Source organism: Mesoplodon densirostris, chromosome 8, assembly GCF_025265405.1.
Source record: "Mesoplodon densirostris isolate mMesDen1 chromosome 8, mMesDen1 primary haplotype, whole genome shotgun sequence".
Lineage (NCBI taxonomy): Eukaryota > Metazoa > Chordata > Mammalia > Artiodactyla > Ziphiidae > Mesoplodon > Mesoplodon densirostris.
In genome coordinates, this window is record NC_082668.1 from 84,246,138 (window position 1) to 84,273,257 (window position 27,120).

At 33.6% G+C, this 27,120-nt stretch overlaps 1 protein-coding gene across 1 annotated transcript in view; it reads right to left on the minus strand.

The window, feature by feature from the left end:
• The window catches only part of LOC132495364 (sodium channel protein type 3 subunit alpha-like), a 114,398-nt gene that overhangs the window by 15,458 nt on the left and 71,820 nt on the right, over nucleotides 1-27,120 (minus strand). Inside the window, exons 16-21 of the mRNA XM_060107220.1 lie at nucleotides 23,158-23,331; nucleotides 21,598-21,954; nucleotides 19,308-19,778; nucleotides 8,322-8,442; nucleotides 7,039-7,193; nucleotides 6,121-6,294 (exon numbers count right to left, since the gene is read on the minus strand). Of these exons, the coding sequence (XP_059963203.1) occupies nucleotides 6,121-6,294; nucleotides 7,039-7,193; nucleotides 8,322-8,442; nucleotides 19,308-19,778; nucleotides 21,598-21,954; nucleotides 23,158-23,331 (1,452 nt within the window). The remainder of the gene's footprint in view (nucleotides 1-6,120; nucleotides 6,295-7,038; nucleotides 7,194-8,321; nucleotides 8,443-19,307; nucleotides 19,779-21,597; nucleotides 21,955-23,157; nucleotides 23,332-27,120) is intronic.

The following is a 27,120-nucleotide window of genomic DNA, read 5'->3' on the forward strand; positions in this document are numbered from 1 at the left end:
AGGGAGGGCATATGGGGATATATGTATATGTATATCTGATTCACTTTGTTATAAAGCAGAAACTAACACACCATTTTAAAGCAATTATACCCCAATAAAGATGTTAAAAAAAAAAAAGCCATTGCTTGGTCCAGTTAGTCACTGTGATGTTGGTATGTTGTTGAAGAGGAGGGTCCAGACCTCCAATTCATTTTTTATTTGGTAATTTGAAGTAGAATTTGCTGATTGATTGACTGTGAGGGGTGAAAGAAAGGGAGAGGCTGAAGATGACATTTAACTTAGCTTCATAAATATACCACTACCAGACTAAACAGGACATTCAGGAAGAAATGCATGACTGGAGGGAAAAAATAATGAATGTACTCAGTCAGGAGGAGAATCAGTAGGTATTATCTAGGAAGCAATTAGAAATGTGAATTGGGGTTTAAGGAAAGACCAGTATTGGCTAAAAGTCATAATCTTTTAAAAACTGGAATATAGAATTTATGCTGTTAGGTTAACAGGATTATCTCTTTAAACCTAGCCAGTGAAAAAATTTTCTTATTAATAAATTGATAATGCTAAAAGAATTAAATTCTTCCTGAAAAGGAACAAAGTGAGTCATTCCTATTAGGAGACATTTGTAGAAAAAGCCAAAGCACATACTAGACTGTTTACATGGAAGTATGTTTGAAGAGAGATCAGAAATTGATATGAAATGACAATAATTTATAGCTATTCAGTTCCTTTACCTCAAAGTTTTTAATTTAATCAAATAGTTCCACAAGAGCTCCAGGTGAAATTCAAGGCAGGTGTGTCCATATTAACAAGGCGTTTTATTGTTTTCATTCACCACCACCAAAGGCAGCCACCTTCAGAGTGTAATGTGGGAACTCTTTGACTAGTGCAACATGACATTTTACATATATCTGTGCTCTGTTGCAAAATATGGGGCAAAGAAAGAGCACAGTGCTAGACAAAGGTACCTCTGACCTAATAGCTGTGTGACATCTCTAAACCTCATTTTATCAGTAGCAAAATAGAGATAAAAATAAGAATTACATCACGGGATTATTAAGAGGATTAATAAATACTGTATAATTAAAAAGAGATATTGATAATGAGGTTGGTAATGTAGGGGTTAGGAAGCACAGCCATTAGAGCCAGACTCTCCTTGGTTACAAAATCCAGCTTAGCCCCTTTCTTATTTACTGTGTTTACAAGTAACAACTTTTCTTTGTCTTAGTTTCCCCATTTGCAAAATGAGAATAATTATGGTTTCTAACTCATAGACTTTTGAAGATTAGATGAATTAACATATGTAAAGTGATTTTAGCAGCAATTGTACACAGTAAGCATTAAATCAGGGTTACCAATTTTCTTTATTGTTAGGTAAGGCTCTGAATTAGTGCTATTCCCACAGTAAGTGTTCAGGAAGTGCTAGGCATCTTATTGTGGCTACTAATATTAATAACAATTCTGGCTTCATTATTGAGGAAGCTGATATGTCAAGAATAAATATCAAGAACGGCCAGGATCACCAGATTCTAGAGGTTGATGGCAATTGTAAATACATATTAGAATCAGAAAATGTCCCTATTCTGCTTTTGTTCACTTCAGCAGAGCAGCTGATGAGGATTCTAAGGAGCCCTTGAGCAAGCAGGATGTCTGAGTAGCAGACATCAAGCATCTCATTTCAACCACATCAGGAACCTGTGCTGTCTGTAAAGTGGAAATCACTTGTGGACAATAAATATTTCATGATGGTTGAATCTTTACCAAGAGTGTGTTTTGGACACATTAGCACCTTAGGATAATTTAGAACCAAATTTGAAGTTGTCATGATAGATGCTCAATGAATTTTCTTAGGGATGACACTTATGCAAAAATCCATAAGGACCACAAGAAATGTGAATTTTTTTCAGTAAATTATGATCACGTTTAATTCATTCTATGGATAATAATAGCATCTAAAGTATAGCTTGTATAGTTATAATACAGGCTAGTTTGGTTTTCATATGAAGATAGTATCTTTTGCCTTTGGATAGGAGAAAATAATTATACAGAGTTAGAAAAAGTGGTCCATCTAGTGTGGTATTCTGACAACAAAGGCATGGGTTAAGTTGTCCTACTTGATTCCAACCTGAATTATCATACTTGCTGTCTCTATCTCCTCGCCTCCATTCTTCCTCAATCTTACCAATATTTCTAGTACTTTATCCCCATACTTCCATGAGACATCTCTTAACCATGACAGCAATGACGTTCATTCTACCAAATCTAAGTGTCATTTCTCAGTACTCATGTCATTTGACCTCTTTGCAGCCTTTGACAAAATTGATCACCTCTCCTTTGGAAAAACCCAACTATCCTCCTCTGGGCTTCTGTGATACCATGTATATTTTGTTTTCCTTTTTCTTCTAATTGCTACTTCTCAATCTAATTAACTGGTTCCTTCTCTTTTGCCCAACTTCTAAATGTTGAAGTGTCTCCAGAGTTTGGTCTGGACTCTTTTGTTTGTCAGCTTGCATTCTCTGCCTAGGTGAGCTAATCCAGGTTCATGATTTCAAATGTCATCTCTTTCCTGATGACTGCTAAATCCATAATCAGGTGTTAGATTCTCTTCAGAACTCGAGACTTGGGTAAAACTCACCGTGTACTCTTGAATGTCTAATTGGCATCTCAAACTTAGTACATCCCTCTTCCACCTACTGTCTGCTTGCCCTGTCAAGCCTGTTTTCTGACCTTACCCATTCCAGTTAATGGTTTCATCTTCTACTCATTTGTTCAGATTGAAAGAAACTCTGTTTATTGAATTCTCCTTTTTCTTCATATCATACATCCAGTTCATCAGTAAGTCTCGTCACCTTAGTCTAAGACATAATCTTCTCTTTCCTAGATTATTAGCACAGCTCCCTAATTGGTCTCCCTGCTTTGACTTTTTTGCTGTTCCTTCACCATAGCCAGATGTGATAATTTAAAAACAGTAGAACAGATCCCTGCTCACCCTTTCTCCCTTGAGTTTCCCATTGTAACTGTAATCAATATACATTAAATTACATAATATGTACAATATACATTAAATTACAGTAAAACATGAACTTCTTACCATGGCCTCTAGGTGCCTTTCTGAGTTCAGTGTCTACTACTCTTGCCCGTGTTTTATCACACACAAGCACAACAGTTTTCCTCTGTCTCTTGAGTGTCCCTGGCTCATACTTCGGCACCTTGAGATTGTTCTTCTCTATTCCCTCAGGTCTTCAAATAACTGCCCCATTGTTACAGACTGAATGTTTTATGTCCCCCCAAATATTCGTATGTTGAAACCTAATCCCCAGTGTGAAGGTATTTGGAGGTGGGGTCTTTGGGAGGGTATTAGGTCATGAAGGCAGAGCCCTCATGAATGGGATTAGTGCCCTTATTTATAAAAGACACCCCAGAGAGCTTGCTTGCCCCTTCCTGTATATGAAGACACAGCGAGAAGACTGCTGCCTATGAATCAGGAAGCAGGCTCTCACCAGACACTGAATCTACTGGCACTTTATTCTGGGACTTTGCAGCCTCCAGAACTGTGAGAAATAAATTCTGTTGTTTATAGGTCACTAAGTCTATGGTATTGTGTTACAGCAGCCCACAGGCACTGAGACACTCTTTCTCATCATTTACCTCATCAAAGACACCTTCCATAGAGACTCTGGGTAAAACTCTCCTGCTCCGCACTCTGCAGTCATTCTCTATCCTGTTATCTTGTTTTCTTTCATAGCAATGATCACCATCTGCTTTTATCTTATTTTTGGATTTTATTTGTTTACATCTTTACTGTCTGTTCCACTCTCTCCTAGAGTGTTAGATCCTGTAGATCTAACAGGGCTTGATTTGTCTTGTTCATAGCTTCTTTATCTAAAATAGCATGTGGCCCTTATTAGGTGCTCAAAATATTTATTAGATCAATGAATGAATGTTAACGGAGGTTGGAGAGATAACCCAATACCTTTATTTTTAGGTAGGGAATTGAAGATATATAAATTTTACATAGATAAATTTCTCCAGGTTTAAAAGTGTATTTCTTCTGGTTTGAAGTTACTTCACTTATACTTCAGTTTTTGGGGTTTTGCTTTGTTTTGTTTTGAGCTTTCTGTGACTGCTTAGTTAGTATAGCAATATATCTTATGGACTGTGAAACCCTTTTAAGTATGTTTTATTTGTACTTTCAAAAACTGTTTTAACTCTATGTTTACTTTAGCTTATTGGACCCAGTGGTCTGAGAACAAGTTGTTAGTTGAGGTTACATGAATTCACACATTTTAGTCCCTGCTTTGGGAAAAAAAGAAGATAGACACATTTAAGATTACATAACTTGCCCAAAGGTACCCAGTTCCATTTTACTAATTTACACTTACTAAAAGGGAAGTAATTTGGGGGGCACCATTCTTTGACATTATTCTGTAGCTAACTAAGTGTCTATATTAGCTTTCTAAGGATTCAAACATGATACAAAACCTTGACAGATTTTTGCATCATATTTATTTCTTCTATATGAGGGAAATACATGGACTTAAGTACAATGTAGTAAGTGTTTCAGTGAATGTAGATTTTTCAGTAAATGAAAATATTTTAATAAATTTCAGAATTTTCTGGAGAAGTTCTATCACATTTGTAAGTGATCTTCATACATGACAAAAGTTTTTTGAACCAGGGAATATTATGTGTTTCGTGTTCCATCATTTCAGGGAAAAGCTGGAGATCATAAATGCTGAATTCCAAAGCCAGTATGAAAATATAAATATAACATTTGTATGAGTTAGATAAGAAATCTATAGGGTAAAGGAGCACTGAATTGAGAATTAGGACACTAATCTCAACTTTGTTACTAAGTAGTTGTGCTATCTAAGGAAAATTCTTCAAACTGAGGCTTTAGTTTACAATAAATTGTTTAGAAGACTGTATAGAATAGAACATAGATATTCTTTAAGGTCCATTCAATCTGCAGAATATGAAAATATTAAACTTCCCTGTTTGGAAGCTTTTCAGGACAGTATTGAGATTCATCTCTATTATTCATTAAAGACCAGACACGGGAAGTTGGAAGTCATTTCTGATCTATTAATAGTGACTTGGCACCAGATTTCTTCTCAACTCAAAAGGTTGAACACATTTTGGTTATAGAACTATGAGTATGTATGTATGGGAGAAAAGGGAGTAGAATTTAGATAGGCCCACACTTGTCAAAGACGATAAAAAGAATGAATGCACACATAATGACAATCATTGATTCATAGTGGCAAGCGTTAGAACTAAAAATAAAGTGCTTTATGATTGCTGGGAAACAGCTAGAGATAGTGCTTAAAGCAACTTTTTGAGGTGGAGGAGGCTGAGAAGCCTTGTACAATGGAACATCACAGACTACAGAGGACCAGTTGACTCTCATTTTGCTCCAGTGCCTCTCCATTGCTTGGAATAAAAAAGTAGGCTGCAAGTTAGACAGGTCTTGTTATTGGCAATGTTCCTGTGACTATTCACCTCAGGGTAATCAGATTCAGAACAGGGCTTCTACACCTATCTCTTTGCATGGTAAATATTTCATTAGCTACTGAGATATCTAACTACTGATTTAAGAATGGAAATACATTTTATTGTCCCTGTGGGTTTGTGGTTGAATGAATACAGTGCATAGGTTATTTTAACATTATTTAGTAACATACACTCTAGTAAGGGATTAGAGTGCAATTCTGACAATTCCTGGCCCCAAATATGTCTTGATTTTACCTCCTGGAGATATTTTTTTTCAATTGAACCGTTAATAAGCTAGATCTGTCAATTAACAGATTTTTAGCTATTCCTTACCTTGAGATTCTTAATTTTCAGAAAAAGAAGAGCTATTTGCTTGTGTCCTAGAACAACTCTCTCTGTGTTTTCTCTTACCACTGTTCACATTTTTAGGACCTTTTCTACTGCTTTCCCATGAGACTTAACTCATTTTTGCATTTTTTTGTAGTTTTTAAAAAAGATAATTGCATAATTATGTCAGAATTAGTGAAACTAGGGTCTAATTAAAGTCAAGGTTTTAATTATAGAAATATATGAAATGTCAAACTTGCGTCTTTTAAGAATAATTTCATAAAAATCACTTAGGATACTTACATCGACAATCAAGAAATCTAGCCAGCACCAGGCATTAGTGAAATAGGTTTGAAATCCATAAGCTACCCATTTGAGAAGCATTTCCAGGATGAATATATAAGTGAAGACCTTGTCAGCATATTCTAGCATGGTTTTGATAGTTTTTCGTTGTTCAATGTATATATCTTCAAAAGCCTGTGAATCAAGAATGCTTTTATTTGAATGGCTTGCCTCCACCAAATACTTGATAAAATTCTTAGTAGAATGCTTGCCACAAAGCACTAATTTGATAAATATTGGCTAATATCAGACAAATGTGGAACCAGAAGAAATCTAAAGACTAAAACTAATGGAAAATGTTGGCAAGAAAATGTCAGTATCTTTACTGATTTAGTTTGTGCTTTCTTCTCTGCCTCTCACCCCAAAATCTGTATCTCAATTACTTCTACAAAGACATGCTTTTAGAGAAGTACTATGAACTCAGAAAATATCTAGAAGTTCTGTTAATGAGGGATAGACTTGGCCTGTTCCAACCTTACTTTCATCAGTTCTCTGAATGATATGGCTCATTTTGAAGGAATAAATTGATTAGATATAAAAAATACACTTTTAGTCCATAAATATTACCATGATTACTTGGGAGAACTGGATGGGATTTGACATGCAAGGTAATGTAGTTACAGAATGTCCCTGGAAATGGTTGTCTCAGTAAGGAAAACATCTGTTAGAAAAGCACCAGACGAGAAATTCCATCTGGCTGTTCATGGTTCTAATTTATTCCGTAATGAATTTTGCATAGTCAAACCCTGGGTGCCAAGCTCTGCAAGGTACAAATATACCTCTTGTTTTGCTCCTTAAACTAAGTGTATGCTTCTGGTATTTTTGGAGATAAGCTATTTCACTAGAACCTGATTCTTGCCAATAATGCGTTGCACTTACCAAAGCACCACTACTGAGAAGGATCATGAAGACAATGAAAGTCTCAAACCAGTTGTGTTCAACAATGCTATAGCAGGTTTTCCGCAGATTCCACCAGACTTTTCCTTTGCCTTCTTCTATACTTACTTGACAGAACGGAAACTTTTTAATACATCCTAAAAGATAACATTAAATATAATAAGTTAGAAAAATATATTTCAATCTTAAATAGGAAGAAATAAACTTTGTTGCTCCCTCCCCAGTCCTAGTCTCAGATCATCATTTTATACAGCAACTGGCTACTTCATTCCTTAGTTATCTTCAGCATCCCTCCTGTATAGTGAATCATTCTCAGACGTACATATCAGCCAGCTACCTAGAATCAAAGAATTACTTTACCAAGAGCTGCTTGAGTATAAATGGTTCCATTCTTTAACACTGCTTAGGATCTCTCTTTGCCTCAAGATCAATCATGGAAAAGAACATCTCTCAGGTTTGGGGAAAAACTGCATATTCAAATTGTTTATTCATTTTTTGATGTAATCCTGGATTTTTACACACTTCTTTTCACACAGAGAATTCCCCTGTCTCCCTAGGTATCATCCACTGTCAGTTTTCCCAAGCTATTTATTTTCAGCCTCAGTGCTTTTCTTAGTCACACCTATGACTCATCTTGTCAGTCAGTATCTCTCTTCCTTTGTCCTCCCGCTCTTAGCTTTCATGTTATTTCTAACTTCCATCCACTCTTCTGCTCTGAGTTACTACTTATGGGATTCAATCCAATCACACTGAATCAGCAAACCTTTATTGATTTGTGTGCTAGCCACTGTACTGGTCACTGTGAGAATAACTGCTGGTCTCCCTAACAAGGCTCTAGAGCACATCTATATCCCCAAACAGCTCTGGTCACAGCCCAAATTAACCACATTTGAAACTGTTAGAGATGGAGTGTAATTATTCCAGCATCTATAAATCAAATCACAACATTGCCAATGAGGTCTGAAGGGATTGCTTTATCAATAATGAGATGATGTTCCAGAATGCCATTTATCTTCTAGGGTTCACTTCTCCACATTCTGGAGGAGGAAAAAAAGGACGTGTCAAATTATCTTAATTGTCCAGGCACAGTAGCTGCTATAGTATAAACAGGAAATACAGATAAATTAACTTTTTGGAAGAAAAGAGGAAAACAAAGATAAATATGCCTTCACCATTTCTTTGAAATATTTCTTTCAAATGAGGTATATTTAGTCTCTGTAAGGAAAGAAGGGAGATTGCATTTAACCATATTAGAGCTTGTTTACCTTCAGTAAAACAAGCTTCTGGCTTAAGGTCTTCCTCGGGTTCAGTTTCAGCTTGTTCACCTTCTCGGGGCAGAGCAACATCAACTGTACTTCCTTCAGATGAGCTGGTTGCATTTAATTTCTGGAAACAAAACCCCATTGCAAAGATGTGATTTTTCTCCCCTTTTATTCAGCTAATTTGGAAATGCTCTGTGATGGTGTGAAAAAATGATGGTGGTAGTGATAGCATTTGACTCTGTTAACAGTACTGATAATTATGTACTAATAATTTAACATACTTGAAGTCCTATTGTTTAAAACAATGTAACTACTAAGTTGATTCAGACAAAAAATGGTTAGACAGCATTCAATGTGGGTGATTTGGAAGGGAGTGATTTTACTGATTAACTTGTTTATGATCTCTATTTGTCTATGGATGCATATGAAAATAATTTAATACATCAACACTCAGGCCAAATCAAGAATAGTTTGATAAAAGTTTGGTATGCTGACATTCACTATTGATTATATTAATTAAAATGCTTCAAATCAAATTGTAATTTCCACTCTTCAATGGAAATTTTCAGAGGGCAAAGAACATTACCAGTTGTCTGTAACTACTGTCCATGTTTCTGTAATTTTAGAAAGGAAGAGTGGCACATTAACATTAGTCACAGTCATTATAGTTCAACTTTGAGCTATATTTTTCTCTGGCTTACATAATTTTCTTTTTACTTTACTAGCAGAAAAATGATAGATCTCTCTTTCTCTTTCTCTCCCTTTTTTGAACTGCTTAAATGAATTCAATACTTGCCAAAGAATTCTAAACGAAATGGAAATTTCTTCATAAATGACATTGTTCAAAATCTGTATAGACTTTCATTAGGAGCATATTCCGAATTCAGCATGTGATCAGGCTGTGAATTTTTCCTTTAAAAAAATTATTGTGACATGCCACATGACTAGGAAGAGCCACTTTAGTGTTGCAAGGATAAATATCTAATAAGTACTCTGATAACACTTGGGAAGACATTATGGATGTGCAATGCTTTATGAAAAGTGATGCAAAGACATGACATACAGCACAACCCAGGGAATGTAAAACTTTTAGAATGAAAGAACATGGACATGTTAATGGTTTCAAAGGCCCCATTAACTTTAGTAGCTGAGTGATAGGGTTACTCTGCCCTAACCCTCTGAAAGAGTTAATGTGTTACTGAAAAATACCTGGATAACTCCCTAAGCATCAGTCATATTGGAAGAAATTTGGCTCAGAATTCTTGATGTTTTGAAATCACCATGCAAATGTAGTTTAATACTTTATAATGTGAACATGGAAGAGTAGTATCCAGATGATATTTTCTGTGGTATTACTTTGAGGGTGACGTTAACCATGTCCAATTAAATATATTATGATAGTTACCCTAAGTCAAAATATAATTCTATAATAAAATATCTCCTAGTCTGGAGTATGCTAAAGAGAGACTAGGCCATCGATTATGGCCGATGGTTCTTAGGATCATTAGAGTACAAGAAATTTTACCATTAAAATCCTCTACTTTTTGGAGAGATGGAAGGTCAAGACATATTTTCTTCTCTCAGGATTTTTCTGCTTCTTACAGCCAGAATATCTTTATTCTTTTAAGAAAATCCCAGGAAAGCTACTGCTGGATAGAATTGCAGCAGCTTCTGGTATAACCAAGAAAATACTAGCTAATTCTTCCCTTCCAATTTCATTGGTAGTTTATGGGTTGGACACTCTGACATTTGATGAGTGGCAGCAATAATATCCACTGTTGAAATAAAACCAGTAAGAATCCAAATTATTTTGAGGTTAGTTATAAAAAGCTTCATATTTCTTTTTCCTCTTGGCCAATCCAAGCTGAATAATTTCTTCTGAGCCTGGTCACGATCCACCTTTTCCATGAAGCCTTTCTTTCTTATGATTTCTCCATGCTAAATTTTATAGAACGTTTTGCCCATAATACTTCTTTGCTTTGACCAAATATTCTCATAAATATATATATATAAATTATATATATACATAAAATTGTATATTTATGTACATATATACATATATATTAAAATGTACACACATACACAAATATACATCTATACACCAAAGGATCCAAGCATAGAATAGACACTAAATGGTTATGTTGAATTTATGAAAAATGAATAAATGAATGATTGAATGCATTTTGTTATTACTCTTATAGAGAGAATTATAGTGTTTAGATAATTTGATCTCTTCATTTTGATATGTAACTCAATTGTGGCCTTTACAGAAGTCTGTTTAATTGTATTAGAAAATGCATTTTCTTAATGAATAGGAATTATTAACGATATTTTAGTGATAAAAACACATACTTCCAAAATGTTTCTCTAAAATATTGGCAGACATTCAATAAAGAAATCTGAAGGAAGAAAGTAGTAAGTATATATGTATACACACGCAAATACACATATACTTTTCCATTTGAAAACTTTAGAAAACATACTCACCCTTCACTTCTTATTTTACCACTGTTAATACAGTTGTGAAATGTCCAATTTTTTGCATTATAGTTCTCTGCCATGTATTACACAAGTGTCTTATATTTAAATACAAATATTGAAAGCAAATCCTTCACAGCACAAGTAATGGTAGCCATTAATCTGAATGACAGTTGTATCCACTGTTTACCAAGTATTGACCTCTGGATGTGTCTTTGTTATTGGTACTGTCTTTAGATTGTAAACTTTTGTGAATGTGTTTAGTATGTTAAAATACAAATAATTTCAATTTTCTAAATGGCTGTGGAGGTAATGTACATTGTAAAGCAGAGGGGGTCCGTGTGTGAGTTAGTTTACCTCTATCTGCCTGGCGTTATGAAGCATAGCATGTCTTTTGAAAACAGACAAGGAAAAAAACTCTGCATGTATTCTGCTCTTCTCAAATGAGCAGAACCCATTTTACATGCAGAATTGCTTCACTGTTATCCAGGAGTTTTTCTGATTCTAAGGATAAGCTCATTAACCTTATGCTCTGCAAAACTCCTTGAGGAATGTTTAGACAGAGACTTGGTGAACCAAGGTTTAAAAAATAGTTGGTAGGCTAGTGTTGCTGCCACTAAAAGTGTTTTGTGGGAGGCTCCTTTTCCTATGAAAGTTGGCATAAAGTTAATTCCTGCTAGTTGGAGAGTCAGGCTTATTCATGGTGTAATCTTCATAGGCCACATTTTTGTCATAAGAAAGTACATATACTTTATCCTATGAAGTTAGAAAAATATTGTATCAACTACATAAACATTTTAAAGTTGTGAATTTACCTACATTTATAAATTAAAGCTTAGACTGTGTTCTTATTAAGTTACAACAACTTATCAATTAAGATATACTGCCTGATAAGCTTTAGTCACTGGAAACATAAAGAATTTTACTGCTATATTTTTAAATTTTGAAATTTATATCCTAGAATACTACTTAAGCATTTAAAATCCTATACATGGATATAATACTATCTTTGTAATCTAAACATTTCTAATTAAGTTCAACACTTTGGCATTCATATTCTGGTAGAGGGTAGTTTGTCATACATTTTATCATAGCCATACCAAAATGACTTCCAAATTTTATTTAAAAACACATAACTGATTTAAAAGCAGGTGACTGATGATAAATAGAAAGAATAACTTACTTTCTTTAAATTGCCATAGCTGTGCTACTAAAATGATAAAAAAAAAGAAACCTGAAATGAAATTTTCCACATTAAGGAACTTGATGACTATACTAAATAACTAAAATTAATACTTGTTCTGAAGTAGTTATAAAAATGTAATCAGGTATATAGGCATAATAGTAGAAAGCTTCCATATAAAACCACATAGTACAAGCTCATCACTTGTTTTCTTGTACTGTTTTCTCCCTATCCGTCCAATATTTTATGGCACTTAAGGCTAGATTCTTCCATCCCTTGTAGAAACTACTGAGTCTACAGAGGGATGATGACTTATGCTCTACAAATGCACACTGGAAAGCAGATTTGAAGATGCAACATTCTCCAGGCCTAATTCAGCCACAGGAAGCATGCCTGGCTGTAGCAGAAGCCCGGCGCAATGCTGTGGAAGCCGCACGCTGGTCCAAGAACCATGTTCTCAAAGACATGGTACCTGAATGTGAAGTTTTCAAGGTTAGCTGCAAATACTACTTGTAAGAAATGACAGAATCAGCACCCAAAAAGGCCATTTTCCCCCGATAACATGAACTTATATAGAAATCCCCCCTTATGGCGAATATTGCTCAATTTTTATCCAATTAAATAGTGAAATTTAACTTTCAGAAATGGAAGAGAATGTTAGCAACTGGCCTACTTCCACCGAAATGCGCTCACATTTCATTTATTTTCAGTCAGCTATCAAATGTTTGACTCACAAACTGCTATTGATTCAAAAGGCAAAAATAAAAGATTCAGCCATTACAGACTGCCTTTAAAATCTAGCCATTTCTTTCAAAACTTCTGGGTTTTGTCTTGAAAATAAAAGAAGAAAATGTTTTGGTTACACAATCTATCAGGGCCTTAGTCTGATCTTTTGGATATGCATATCCATATCTTGACTTATATTTCATTTGAAGGACAGGTAGCCACACAGTGAGGTCACTGGGCTGCATATCCAAGGCAGGAAGAACGCGACTAAAACCAATAGCCCATCTCTATTTAGTTTGGCCTTAACATATTTTAAATGTGTAACACCCCTGATGCACCTTTTATTTTAAAAGAGCCTTACTATGAACATAATATAGGAAACTGACAATAATTATATGGTAGTTGAAGAATAAGGTAAAAGGACATCCAGCAGGCAAAAGAAAAAGCTGGTTTATGTTAAGAAGATAATACAAAAATTTTCATCTAAACTTGCCTTAATTTTTATTTCAGCAGAAGTACACTGAAGCAGCAAAACCATTCTCTAAAGGTCGAGATAGGTTTTAAATGGCTATTCACACTCCCATCTGTGCCTCTGAAAGAGTTGTGTCACATTCAGTTTCTCAGAGAGCATTTGGAAGACACTGAGAACGTAACAGAAATGGGAAGCTAGAGGTATTCTCCCATTGCTCTCCAGATTCTGAAAATGGAGCACAGGGCCTTTTCTAGAAGGGTACGTGCTTGGGACCTTAGTCAAGCATCATTTTCAAAGTTTCCATATTGGCTTTGAAAAAGAGGGAATCCTGTTATAAACATGGTGTAAAAGATAATTTTCCAGTACCATTTAATTCTGCCCTGCTTGTGAAGAAAAAATAATCAGATTTTCTTCAATGACTAATAATCTTCTTTTACTCCTAAAACTAAAAAGTCATTTTAAGTAAAATTACATAAATCACCAGGGGCTGTATTTAAAAAAAAATTTTATTTATAATTTTATGTCTGAATTTGTTTCATTTTACAGCTAATTCTCAGTTATCCCTAAAGAAGAAGAGAGTATATATAAATTAAACCTACAGACAAACCCCAAGCTCTAATTAGGTTTTTTTTTTTTTCACCAAAAGCCTTGAAAACTGCTAATACTCATGAACTTTTCACTTTTGCTTTTTAATTTGCCTTCAAGAACACTCACTCTGGGGAATTCCCTGGCGGTCCAGTGGTTAAGACTCAGGTTTTCACTGCTGTGGACCCGGCTTTGATCCCTGGTCAGGGAACTAAGATCCCACAAGCCGTGTGGTGTGCCCAAAAACAAACAGGAACACTCACTCTGGCTGTGATTCCAGTAACAGGAGAAAGTTGAGTCAAGAGAATAAACTAAAGATTTATTTCATCCACAAACCTACAGCAATTTTTGGAGATATCCTTTACTCCTCATAAACCTATAATCAATAATTAATAATCCAAAGTAGGAAATTTTCCAAGTCTCTTTTTTGCCTGCTCAGTTTTGGGTAGAACATTTAGGGAGAAATTAATGTAGATCAGGGAAATTTTACAAAATGGGTACACTGAACCAATTACTTAATATTAAGATGCAATGAACTTTTCCTACCCTGTATCATGATGCTTTTAATTTTTTAATTACAGTGATCACTTAGGGTTTGGCAGACACATGACTTAACAACTTCCCCAAACTACATGAAAATCCAAGATATGTGGTGCCCAAATGTATACAGACTATGGCCCTTCATATCCAAAATCTCATGATAACCTTACTCTTTTTTTTTTTTTTTTAATGGAGGCTTTCCCCCAAAACATGAAAGCAAACATTTCTATCTGGAGCACATGAATTGGATGGGTTGAAAATTATATTCACAGATCTGAATATAATGATCTGAAAATGGCAACACTATCAAACAAACCCTGTGAGGCTCATTTTGGTAATACAGTGTACTTATAAGGGCTGAATCAACAACAACAAAAAGTTGTGGTCTTATTTTAATGAAATAAAAGCAAAAAAAATGCATCCTCTCAAGTTCTTAACTATTTTGAACTTTAAACATTTCTATCATGTTTTAAAATAGATATAAATCCTATAGAGCATGCAATTATTGCTTTTAAAAGCCTAAACAGACTAAACTGGAAAATCATTAACAGAATCAAGTATGGTGTTGGGACTGCCCGTCTTGCCTGACCATGCTGTGATGTGTCACACGATTCAGCAGAGAGCAGCTGGGCACGTCTAGCACTTCCTTGCCATGGCAGGGGAAGGAACGTAGCTGAGTAGCATGCAGGCCAGTCAAAATTTATTTAGAAAGTGATTGTACATGTACAACTTGCTTGGGTAACCTGGGTAAAAGTGGTGGCACGAGCCTCTGGCTGGTTAAAAAACACCAGAGTTTCATTCTTGAAGGCTCCAGCTTGATTTTACCCCTGTGAGAAGTAAGAATGGTAAGCAGTGAAGGTCACAGTATGATATTCCTAGATTGAGCTTTGGAATTCAACTTCAAATATGCTTCTTAAGAGCATTTATTCTATATCCTTCACCTGGGAAGACAATGAAACCTTTTAAGAACTAAATTGTAAAAAATCCATAATTATATAAAAATGTCAAGAAATCATGTTTATATAAAAACAAAATTCTACATTATATCTTGTCACAAGGTATGTATAATTCCAAGCTTTTACAAAATAAAAGGATCACTATTTTGAAATCCATGCCTTCAATTTCCTTAAAATTTTTTTCATGCAAAACTTTATGTTCATTTCCATACCAGTCTGTTTATGTTACTGGTGCATATAATAGATACACATATATAAAATATGTATTATGTAATATAATAACAGTAATTCATATTTATATCTCTAAAAACTTCTAGAGATCATTTCTCCCCAACTGCGGTATAGCTAGATATTTTGAAAATGAATGGAAGGAATAGAGTAGGTAGAGTTTTCAAATACTATCTAAATTAATGATTAATTTACTGCCTCTTCTTAAAGCAGAAATGTGTTGCAAATTTTTTTTCTTTTCTTTCTTCCTTTCTTTCTTTCTTTTGAAATGTATCATTCTGTTAGGTTTAACTTGTATGATTTTTCACTTTGTCAGCAAAGAGAAAGGATATTTTGTGTCCCCCAAAGCACAGCCCAATGTTCTTTTTCTACTTGTGTTCAAAAAACTAAGAAGCGCGAACCAATATGCCACTTTATGGATATGTTATTTTTAATTTGTGTGTGTGTGTGTATGAGTGTGTGTGTGCAATAGCTAATAAAAAAGAACAACCCAGCCAACATAAATGTGAATCTGACACGTGACCTGTGTTCAATGCCAGCAGTTTTCAGAAATTTCAGATCAAAACTGAACTTCGCTGGAATTTATTTAAATCTATTCTATAATGCTGATTTTTACTTTTATTTTTGAAAACAGTGTACAGTTGACCCTTGGACGAAACAGGTTTGAACTGTGCAGGTCCACTTACACACAGATTTTTTTCAATAGTAAATACTACAGTACTACAGGATCCTCAGTTGGCTGAATTTGCAGATGTGGGAGTGCAGATACGAAATCATGTATGTGGAGGGGCAACTGTAAATTATACCCGGATTTTCAACTGGATGTAGGGTTGACACCCCTAACTCCTGTGTTGTTCAAGGGTCAACTGTACTTTTAAACTTTGTGTGACCATACGTGAGAATTGCCCTATTATTCTTTCAAGGTTTTTCTGGTACTAATTTTAAAAATCATCCACATAAAACTTATTGCTGAATTTAATTTTACTGTGCAAAATAATTTGAAATTTTATCCTAGCTTTATAAAACTTTAAATTTTATATTTACTTTTAAGTATTTTCCCTCTAATATATCTGTACACTTTAAACAATTTTATTACATTCTGTAATTGGATTCCATGTATCCAAAACTAGCTTGGAAGAGGACAGATGATTATAAAAAAAAAATCGCCCAATAAAGAATTTTTGTTCAGATAATAAAATGTTTTCAAGGACTTGAAAATGAAGACATTGTATCTCATTGTTCCAAATTTATGATTTTTTAGTCATTAAAAAAAAGACATGACAATGAGGTAGTATTCTCCTAAAGCAATAATTTGAAATATCTGTGGACATCATAGAGTTTTTTTTTTTTAACATCTTTATTGGAGTATAACTGCTTTACAATGTTGTGTTAGTTTCTGCTCTATAACAAAGTGAGTTTTTGAAGTATTCTGGAAACCAACTTTTTGGTAAAAAGAAATTAAGATATATCATTTCCATGAGTGCAGTGAGATGAAACCTATGATGTTAACATAGCAAATGTTTCTCTACCTCTTTGGCTTTTCTATCTCTTCTTGACCCCAAGCTAGTCTTGTCCCTAGTCTTCCCTTATTTTCTCTTTGTAATTACTTCTTTGGGGAACTCCTCTATTTTCAAGGAATCAGATAATTATGAAATCTGTGTTATTAAATCTATTTTTAAACCCTGACTGCTCATTCAGTCTCTCGTTCTCACTATATCCCACTTCTAATTCAGTATGTCCCAATTGAATTCTTTCTCTTCCCCCATAAACCTGGTAACCTTCTTAAAAAGGCCATTTCAGACAGTTGCATCACCATTTTCCCAATTTCTCAGATTCTTTACTAGGGTGGTCAAAAGCCAGTTAGTCTCAGTTCCCATACTTATTACCCTAGCCCAGAATTCTGTCACCTCATTATTATCAAATGATTGTTACCACATTCCCCAAGATAACAGTTCTCACTCTAAACAGTTTTACTTATTGCTATCAAATAAATTTTCCTAAAACATCACTTTCCTATTGCTTTTCACCTGCTTCAGAACAAATAGCACCTTATAGACTATGCAGCCAATTCCAAGCTCCTTGACTTACTTCAAAGACTGTATAATCTGAAACTACCTTACTCACCCATAAGTATTTTTCCAGTCTTTTCAACCAATACTTTATACATGCTGATTATTTCACTGCTGCACCTTAATACTAAGCTCACTCTAAACTCTGGCTTTTGTTTAGTAAGTTTCTGCTTTTTGCTTTCTGTTCATGTATTTGACCCACATTTTGAGGCCTACTTTAATTTTATCTCTTCTGTTTAACATTTTGCTATGTTCTTGCTGCTCTCAATACTTGTATAATCTTGTATTCAGTCCTACAGGATTAAACTTTTTAATAGGTTTTTAATAATTTTGTGAGTTAGTATTAGCTTCCTCAAAGATGCTGAGATTTCCCTGAAGGGGGTTATGTTATGAATCTCTTCTTTAACTCTTCCTTACCCTTAGTATCCAGCAGAGTGCTGAATTCACAAAAGTGCTCAATAAATGCCTGTTAATTAATTGATGATTTTCTTAAATAAATTTATGTCAAGTGATGGAAAATAAAATTAGAATTGAATTCTTATTTGACCAGAATGAGCAACACATAAATTAGAATTGAACTCTCTAAGTAGACTTTGAGTGGAATTTCGGAGAAAGAATGTTATACCTCATTTTGTATGTATTTTTACCTTTTTCAAAATATTTTCAAATTTACCATTATAATATATCTCAGAAGCTCTGAAATACCTGAAAAAAAGGATCAGGAGGCTATCAGTTGTGACACTGTCAGCTACTTACTACTTATACAAATTCTGTTGACACATTACTAAAAAAAGAAGGTTCCAAAATATGCAAATATGCTCACAGAATCAGACATCATTTGTCTGATTCCTATGGTGTCAATATTTATACCCTCATGCTAAAACCTGTCTTTTATAACCCTGTGCTAGACTTAACTTCCTACTGGTATATCAGAAGTCTATAAATAAATAATAGTAAAAAATTTAATCCTGTTTTCCACAATGCAGAATTGCAGAATTAATACCACTAAGCTACTATCATAGGATCCTATGAATTTTAATCCTACAGGAGGAACAATTTCCTTTCTTTTCTTTTAAATAAGTAGTAATATGACAGTAAGAACAGCTTTTCAGTCTACAGTTTAACTGTAATCCTTAAGTAGAGTTTTTCTAAATAGTTCTTACTATTTCCAAGTTAATCTGGAAGACCTTATAGATTTGCTCATCCTTGACTGGGCAAAATGTAATCAGTACTACTTTTAATTTCCTAATATGTGTAAAATTTTAATAAATGAATAATACTCTTATCATAGGCAATAAAAGGTTTAGAGGAGAACAAAAACTACACAAAACTTTCACATTAAAAATAACCATAGCAAAACTTAATATATTATAGAAAGTAAGGAGATAACACTTTAACAATGATCAATAAAATATGGTTCATTGTTATTTTTTCTAAAGAGCATAATCTAATGTAGAATAGAATGTATTAAATAAAATCTGGTTTTTGGAAGGCCACATTTTTTAATCAGACTTTCAAGCTATCAAGAAGATGAATATACTAATTATTCAGAATGATGATTTTCTGTGGAAAGTTGGAATTTCAATGGATGGAATTCTCAAAAAAGAATATCTCATAATTTTCCAACATTACTGTATATATGGCTTTCAGTACACTTTTTAATAATGCATATAAGCACAATAAAAACACTTAAGTAACTGTGGTGCATGGTTTTTATAGGAAAGGCAAGAAAAACTTTAAAAGCATTCTTACCTCTTTGCTTTCTTCTAGTTCTGACTCACTGCTGAACTCTTCAGTATTTAAGTTTTCAAAGTCAGACTCTCCAACAGCAATTGGCACTGTTACAGTGAGGCTGGGATTATTTATGAATGACATATAGTCATTTTCATCGATTACATATTTTTCAACACTGCTTCCAGTACCTACACCACTGGTGGTTCCATTCCCATCCTTAAGATAATTAAGCTCTTTGCTTATTTCAATCCCAGTATTATTGGACACACAGCTGTCTATTTTGTTGCCTTCATGGATTTCTATAACTTTTGGCTTTCTGAAAAAGGTTTTTTGGAAACACTCCTGTATCTTATTTTTCACATAATCAATTCCCTTTTGCATCCTTCCTACTGCAATCTGGAGATTATTCATTTCATTATCATCATCAGTGGCAGCAAGATTGTCTGAGCTAAATGAACTCAACAATAAGGCCAGAAAGAGGTTCAGAACCTAAAAGAAAAAAAGAAAATTTTGCTGTATTAATATTGAAGTATGCATAAACATAATAGCTTAAACAGGGAACTCATAGATCTTTGCTAAAATTTATTCAACAACTGCTTCTTGAATGCTTACTGTATTTCAGAAACCTTGTCTTAATCACACACCATTTAAAGAACCTGAAATCTTCTACCTGCTCTAAGGGCAAAATGGTAAAACAAGCACCCTTCCTTTCAAACCGAGAAGGACAACAGGAAACTGGAGGTTCTAAGATTTAAATTGTGTCTACTCAGGGTTGCCAGTGAAAAGACAAAAATCCCATTTTTGTGGTTTTGGCCAATGAGAAAAAAAGATATTTTCATTTTAGTCATTTTACTGCATTTTACCAGTTTGTCTAGGGAATGTCTAGCTTCATGTGTGTAAATAATGAATTTATTTATTTAATAGCCTGATGGATATGTGTTAAAACAACATACTTGAAATACAAATTCCATTGTCCAATGACCACAAACTTTTATAGCAGCAGAAATTACTAAAGGCAAATTATAAAAGGTTTAACACATTTCTCATCAGTATACTTTGAAATATATGTGTCCAAATAGTTCAACAGATGGAGAGAAGTCTAAAATTATTCCAGGGTTTAGGCTGGACCCATATAATGTAAATTACTTTTCTTTTTCCTTTTTTTTTTTTTTTTGCAGAAAATATGAAGAAATCTCAGTGTATCATTTGGATACATGGGAAAAAATATTAACCAATTAACTGATAAAATATGAATAACAGAATTCATTATAACTGATGCAAAAGAAAATTTATTTATAGGAATATTTTTAGCTTGAAATGTAGTTACTGAGTTTCAAAAAAAGTTACATGGTAGGAAGACTCATGCTAAGCCAGAACCCCAGTTTGTTGCCTTATTTTTATATCAGATTTGTTCAGAATCTAGAGCTTCCTTATTTACTATTCTGAAAAAAATTGCATGTCCACAGGTATCCCACAAACATTCTTTTAAGCAGTCTCATTTGAAATGTACTTCTCAAAGGAAAGGTTCAGTATGATAGCATAAAGAAACACTCTGACCACACATGATTGAAAAATGTAAGCATTAAAACACATAAACATACAAATTGTGCTTCTATATTAGTGCTTTTAAGTCAGAGCTAAAAGTAAGTCTTTTAAATCTGGTCAGTGTTTATACATGTGCATAACTTAAACCACAATAATTTATTTTCCTTTAATAAAGCAAATTCAGGGAAGAATATACTTCCAAGTTGTTTGGATAATTATAATACATAGCTAAAATATAATACACTATTTCATTGAAATTTGTCTTCAAAATTTGGTAATATGCAACTTATGCCTCTGAGTAAGTAAACAATATGAACTATGTATGTGTAAAGAACAGTTTCAATACAGTTTCAATAGTCTTTTTTGTTTAGAATTACTGGAGATCATTATCTCATCAAAATAATAGAATAAAAAATAATTCAGGCCTTAAAAAATAATATTAGGACAAAGCTAGTCTTGATAAAAACATTTTTTTTGAAGAAGGAAAACTAAAAACTAATATTTTTGTCCCTGGACTGTCACGGGTATACCTCATGTAATCCTCACATAAACTATAGGATTTCAGTTTTGTTATTCCAGTTTCATAGTCGGGGAATTCTAGGCTGAGAAAAGTTAAACAACTTGCCCATGCTCAGAGTGCTAGTACTGGTATTTGAGTCTAGGTTGTTGATGATAAAACCAGATGTGTCTGCTGCATCAGGCCACCTTCCTAGCCACTGTCTGATCTTGTTCTTAATTATGAGCGCTTGTAATACATACGTACCACCAGGTTTCCAATGACCATGACCAACATGAAAACAATAAGGCACATGGTTTGGCCAGCAACCTCCATGCAGTCCCACATGGTCTCTATCCACTCTCCACACAGCACTCGGAACACAATCAGGAAGGAGTGGAAGAAGTCATTCATGTGCCAGCGTGGGAGTTGACAGTCACTAGATATCTTGCAGACACATTCTTTGTAGCTCTTACCAAAGAGCTGCATGCCGACCACAGCAAAAATGAAGACAATGATGGCCAACACCAAGGTGAGGTTACCTAGAGCCCCCACTGAATTGCCAATGATCTTAATTAGCATATTCAGGGTGGGCCAGGATTTTGCCAGCTTGAAAACTCGAAGCTGTAATCAAGTGAAAATATACTCTTAGTAGTAGTCACAATATAATTTAAAAAGTTAGTTAGACATCATTTTATCAGTATGATACTATATTGTAGTCCCACCTCTGAGGAATGTAAAATCTCAAACTATACTAAAATTCAAATCCAGAAATAAGTGTTAATAATACTGGAATTGTAAATCAAATCATAATATCATTTAAGTGCAAATATAAGAGAGAGAAAATATTTCAGAAATGATAAAACATTTCTGATTCATCAACAGATATATCCACAAAAACAAATTAATACTTTGATTACAGACATTTGTGAATTTAGCAAGCTAATGTCACCTCCAACTATATTTTAGAGAGTAAAAAGAAATATTAAAAGTATGTTATATATTTTTAATGGACATTTATAATATAAAAGTAAAACTAATTTGATAAACTTAAGGAAAAGCTTCTTTTCAATTTGAAAAATACATTTTACTTAATTTCCAATAAAGTTTTGCATATTTTTAAATAATTTTTTTTGCTAAATGCAAAAAAATTTGTTATACCGTTGTCTAAAGTGCTAATGGGATCAAATATTTTCCCACATATTCCTTTAAAGTAGTTACCACTAATATAAGTAAGGTTGATAAAAAGATAAGATTAATTGGGTATAAAGTTTTTATTTATATTTCTTTATAGACTTTAAAGCAAAAAATTTTTTTAATGAATTTAAAACATAATTTTAGAAGCACATGTGTGTTTTTAAATGTGCCTTACATAGTTAATTATTATGAAGTGTTTCAACCATTTTTCATCATTCTTGATAAACAGTCACACTCAGCTTTTTTTTTTTTTTTTTTTTTTTGCAGTATGCGGGCCTCTCACTGTTGTGGCCTCTCCCGTTGCGGAGCACGGGCTCCGGATGCGCAGGCTCAGCGGCCACGGCTCACGGGCCCAGCCGCTCCGCGGCATATGGGATCCTCCCAGACCAGGGCACGAACCCGTATCCCCTGCATCGGCAGGCGGACTCTCAACCACTGCGCCACCAGGGAGGCCCCACACTCAGCTTTAAAGAGAACATTTATATATTTTCTTAGAATATCACACATACTGGTTTAAGTTTAAAATATCATTGAGGTAAAAAACTATTAAAAACTATACACATTAATTCATTTTTGAAATAAGTATTTTGCCAATGAAAGATAGAATATAAACATAGTCTATGCAGATACCAGTCTGAAAGATCTCAGTACAGACAGTCCCTCCACATTTGCCAGGCCAAGCTCCATTAAACTAAGGCTGACAATAATTCCATCAAAGATATTCCAGCCCTCTTGGAAATAATAATATGGATCCATGGCAATGATCTTGAGGACCATTTCTGCTGTGAAGATCCCGGTGAAGACCTAAAGTAAAATAGAGATCAGTACTTCACAAGCATTGAAAAAGTTTTGACACTCTAAGAATTTGTAAAGAAGGTTAAACAGTTATGAGTAAGAATATCTAAAATTTAAAGTGAAGAAATGTGACAAATGGATATAGAAGTTTAGCATTTTTTCAGGGGAATATTTTAAGTGGATTTGTGTTAGTTAATGAATCTGCTAGATTTCCAAGACAATGCTGATTTGAAAACATTACATTGTCCACATTTGAAATCTGATACTAAATAATAGCTACTGAATTATTGCCTTTTTTGGTACCCTATGCTTCTACCATAATCACAGCCAATTTTTTTTAAGTATTGCAATAAGAACAATTTATGTATTATTGGAAGTCACTCAAAAATTACTTGAAATTGGTAAAAAACATATTTTGTTCTTGATTTTTATTTTTTTAAGGGACACCACCTTATTTCTATAATTTTATAAACATTCCTGAAATAAGAGTGAGTTTGCCACAAATGTTTTATAATAATTATTTCTGGATTTATGCCTCAGAATTAAGGTAAATGGATAAGTAGAGCAAGGAACTGCAGATTTAATTGAAAGCATCAGGAGAACATTCTCAGTATGCATACACCCAAAATTAGGATTAATAAATTATTTGAGTGGCTGGATGAATGTCTATTTGAAAATGGTTTTGTTTTTTAATTCAAAACCACAGGCTAAGACGCCCAAGGACATGAAGAGCTATGAAATTACTCTTGCAAAAAATCTTTTAAAGCAATTATATTAACTATAGGTAAAAACTGCATATTATGACTAAAGTCAAGCTTACCACTTACCAAGGTAAATCAGCCTTTACCTTGAAGGAACTTTGTCAAAATAACAGTATCAAAATTATTTGGTTTCCTAAAATATCATATTAATTAAAGGAAATCTTGTTCTACTCTTACAAAGTATAATTGCAGCTAACATCTCATTTTCCCAATCACAGATAGACCTAAGAGAAATACCCATACCAGAAAAGATAGCTTAACTTCAGTTCATCATTCATTCACTCAAATAGAAGTAAAATGTAATTCAAGCAAGCTTAGTACATGAAAATCCAGATATGCTGGAATGCACATTAAAAAGTGATTTTTTTCATTTATAGAAGGACTTACCCTGGGGTATTTTTTCCCTGGTGAATGTAAAATAAGTTCTGATTTATATGAATTTTATTTCTTATATAAAGTTTTAGGAGCAGCTACTATTTGAAATAAACAGCCTGATTATAGAAATATATTAGTTAAATTGAGTTAGAAACAATCCAGGTAAATGATCTACAAATATCTCTTCCTACAGAAAATCATAAGGTGAACTTTTCAGCTCTTCTGAAATGACTAGAAGATGTCCTGCATTTAAAAAACCCATACCTTAAACTTACATTCTTTCATCTAAAATTTAATCCCAGCATGAAATTCTCTTTAAAAATAGCATTTTAATTACAATTTGCAGTTTAATGCCATAGCTATTTATCTCTTTAAATGCTTTCAATTTAGGCCCTAAAAATCATTGGGATTGTTTTACGTACATTTTAGTCTAGTTTAGCATTGTCAGTGATTAAGAGTTTTGAAAAAATCTTTCTCATTCTAGCAAAGGTCAACTGAGGCTATTGATCATGATGTTTATGTTTATAAAATTTTAAAACTCCATCAAAAAATGCTAAGAACACAGAGAACTGCAACCCCTTGATATGTATATGGTTATGTACATAAATCCATGTATGGTTTATAAACATACATTCTGCTGCCTTTGAATTTCTTTATCATGAAGAATTTTTAAGACTAAGACAATTAATAAAAACATACTGAATGTTTATTGTTTGGACTTAGCCTAATTATAATATATCTTGTCTTCTGAAGAAGCTTTTTGTTTTTTGAAATTTTGGATTATATGTTTCTGTAGCCATTCATTCATTAATAAAAAATTGCTGAGTACTTACTAGATGTTGTACTAGGCTTTGAAAATGCAGTACTAATTAGGATATACAAACTGAGATTGCATAAACCTAATTCATTTAGGCTGATAAATTTCTTATGAACAATACATCTATAGGCTTCCTAAGCCAGCTTCTTTAATGAGGAGATAAGTTCAGTGAAAAGTTTCTAAACTATTGTACGTGATGACACAAGTCAATCAGCAGAAGTGTAAGTGCTAAAGATGGGGATGAGAATCAGCCTGGGAGTCTGGACCAAGAGTAAACAAATTTCAAGCATTTTGTTTTGGGAGGCACTGGGCTTGGATGATCAAATGTTAGGGCTTAAGGTCTCAGTTCAGGGATAAAAATGTTTCCTTACTGAGTATTTATTTAGAGAGGAAAAGTTCTGTTGATACATACATTAAAAAGATAGAAATGTTAGTTCTAAAGACTCAGGTTTGAATATTGATCAGTTTGCTCCACAGAACCTCTTCTTGTCCAGACTGACATTCCACTCTTTTGTAGTGAATTTGATATAACTGTAGCTGCCTTTCGCTCCATTACTATTATTAGCTTCTTGTTTTAATGGTTTTAGTTTTATCATCCCCATGCCTTTTGGATTTGTATCTTTAAATATTTGTTGTTGTTGATTCTTTTTTGAAGGATGAAATTGAAATATATTTAAAGAAAAATGGTGGGACATCATTTAACATTTATGATTTTCTTTTATCTCATCTGTCAAATGAGGATAGTGAGATGATTCATCAGGTCTGTGTTTAATATTCTTGGATTTCTATCAGTATTATATTGCTTAGCAAATTTTATTACAAATTGTAGTGTACACACAATTATTGTTACACAAGAGCTTTATTAGTAGTTGTTAGAAAGAGACGAGAAGGCAGTTTTATATTACACTAGGAGAGGAGTTAGATGGCCAAATAGCACTTCTTCATTGATGCGAGAGGCTTCACAGGTGAGGTCTAGAATTTGGCTCCCATGGGTTTTACCTTTCAATAAACGAGCCATTTTTTTCCTTCAAAAAGTTATCATGTTCCTTTCCTGAGATTTTGAATTCATATCCTACACCACACAATTTAATTAAAATAATTTTGCTAATTATGTTTCTTTAGACTTTTATTTGCAAATAGCCTGTAAGATTTTTAGAACAGGTACCATTTTCTAAGCTCCCATCTAGGTCTAGCAGAATAAAGGGATATCATGGACCTCTAATCACTGGTTAGGAGAGTTATAGTAAGAAAAATAATTAGTGTAGGAGTTACAGATCTCTATCGATATTCCCTGAAGAAAAAGTTACAGGTTAGCTGGAAATGTTTGTATGATGAAGAGGTTATCTAACCTACTATGATTGATGGAAGATTCCTTGCTTATAGAATCCCTAAGATGAGTGCGTGGGTTTTATAATGGTTAAAACAAAATTTAAAAATGAAAGCAAAACAGAGCATCTTAGAGAAACTCAATAGAGATTTGAGGTCTCTTGATACTCAAATTTGATCAGTCCAATCAACAGGAAGTGATGTAATTTTTATATGCTCCAGAAAGAGGAAACAAAAAGGCACATGGATCTAAGTAAAGACTGGAAGTTCCACAACTCTTTTATGGAACATTCTTTTGTTATCAATTCAACCAAAAAACTCGATGTCCTTATTTATAAGGCAATATGCAATCATTTGAATAGTAATAAACTAGTCCATAGAAATTTTAAATTTATTTTAATGAGCAAACTGTAAACTCCCCACAAAATAGGCGATGTAACATCCATCCATGGAATATAATATAAATCCAAATTCAGCTAAGTACCCGTGCTATAAGGAATATATTCTTTTTCTCTGTGT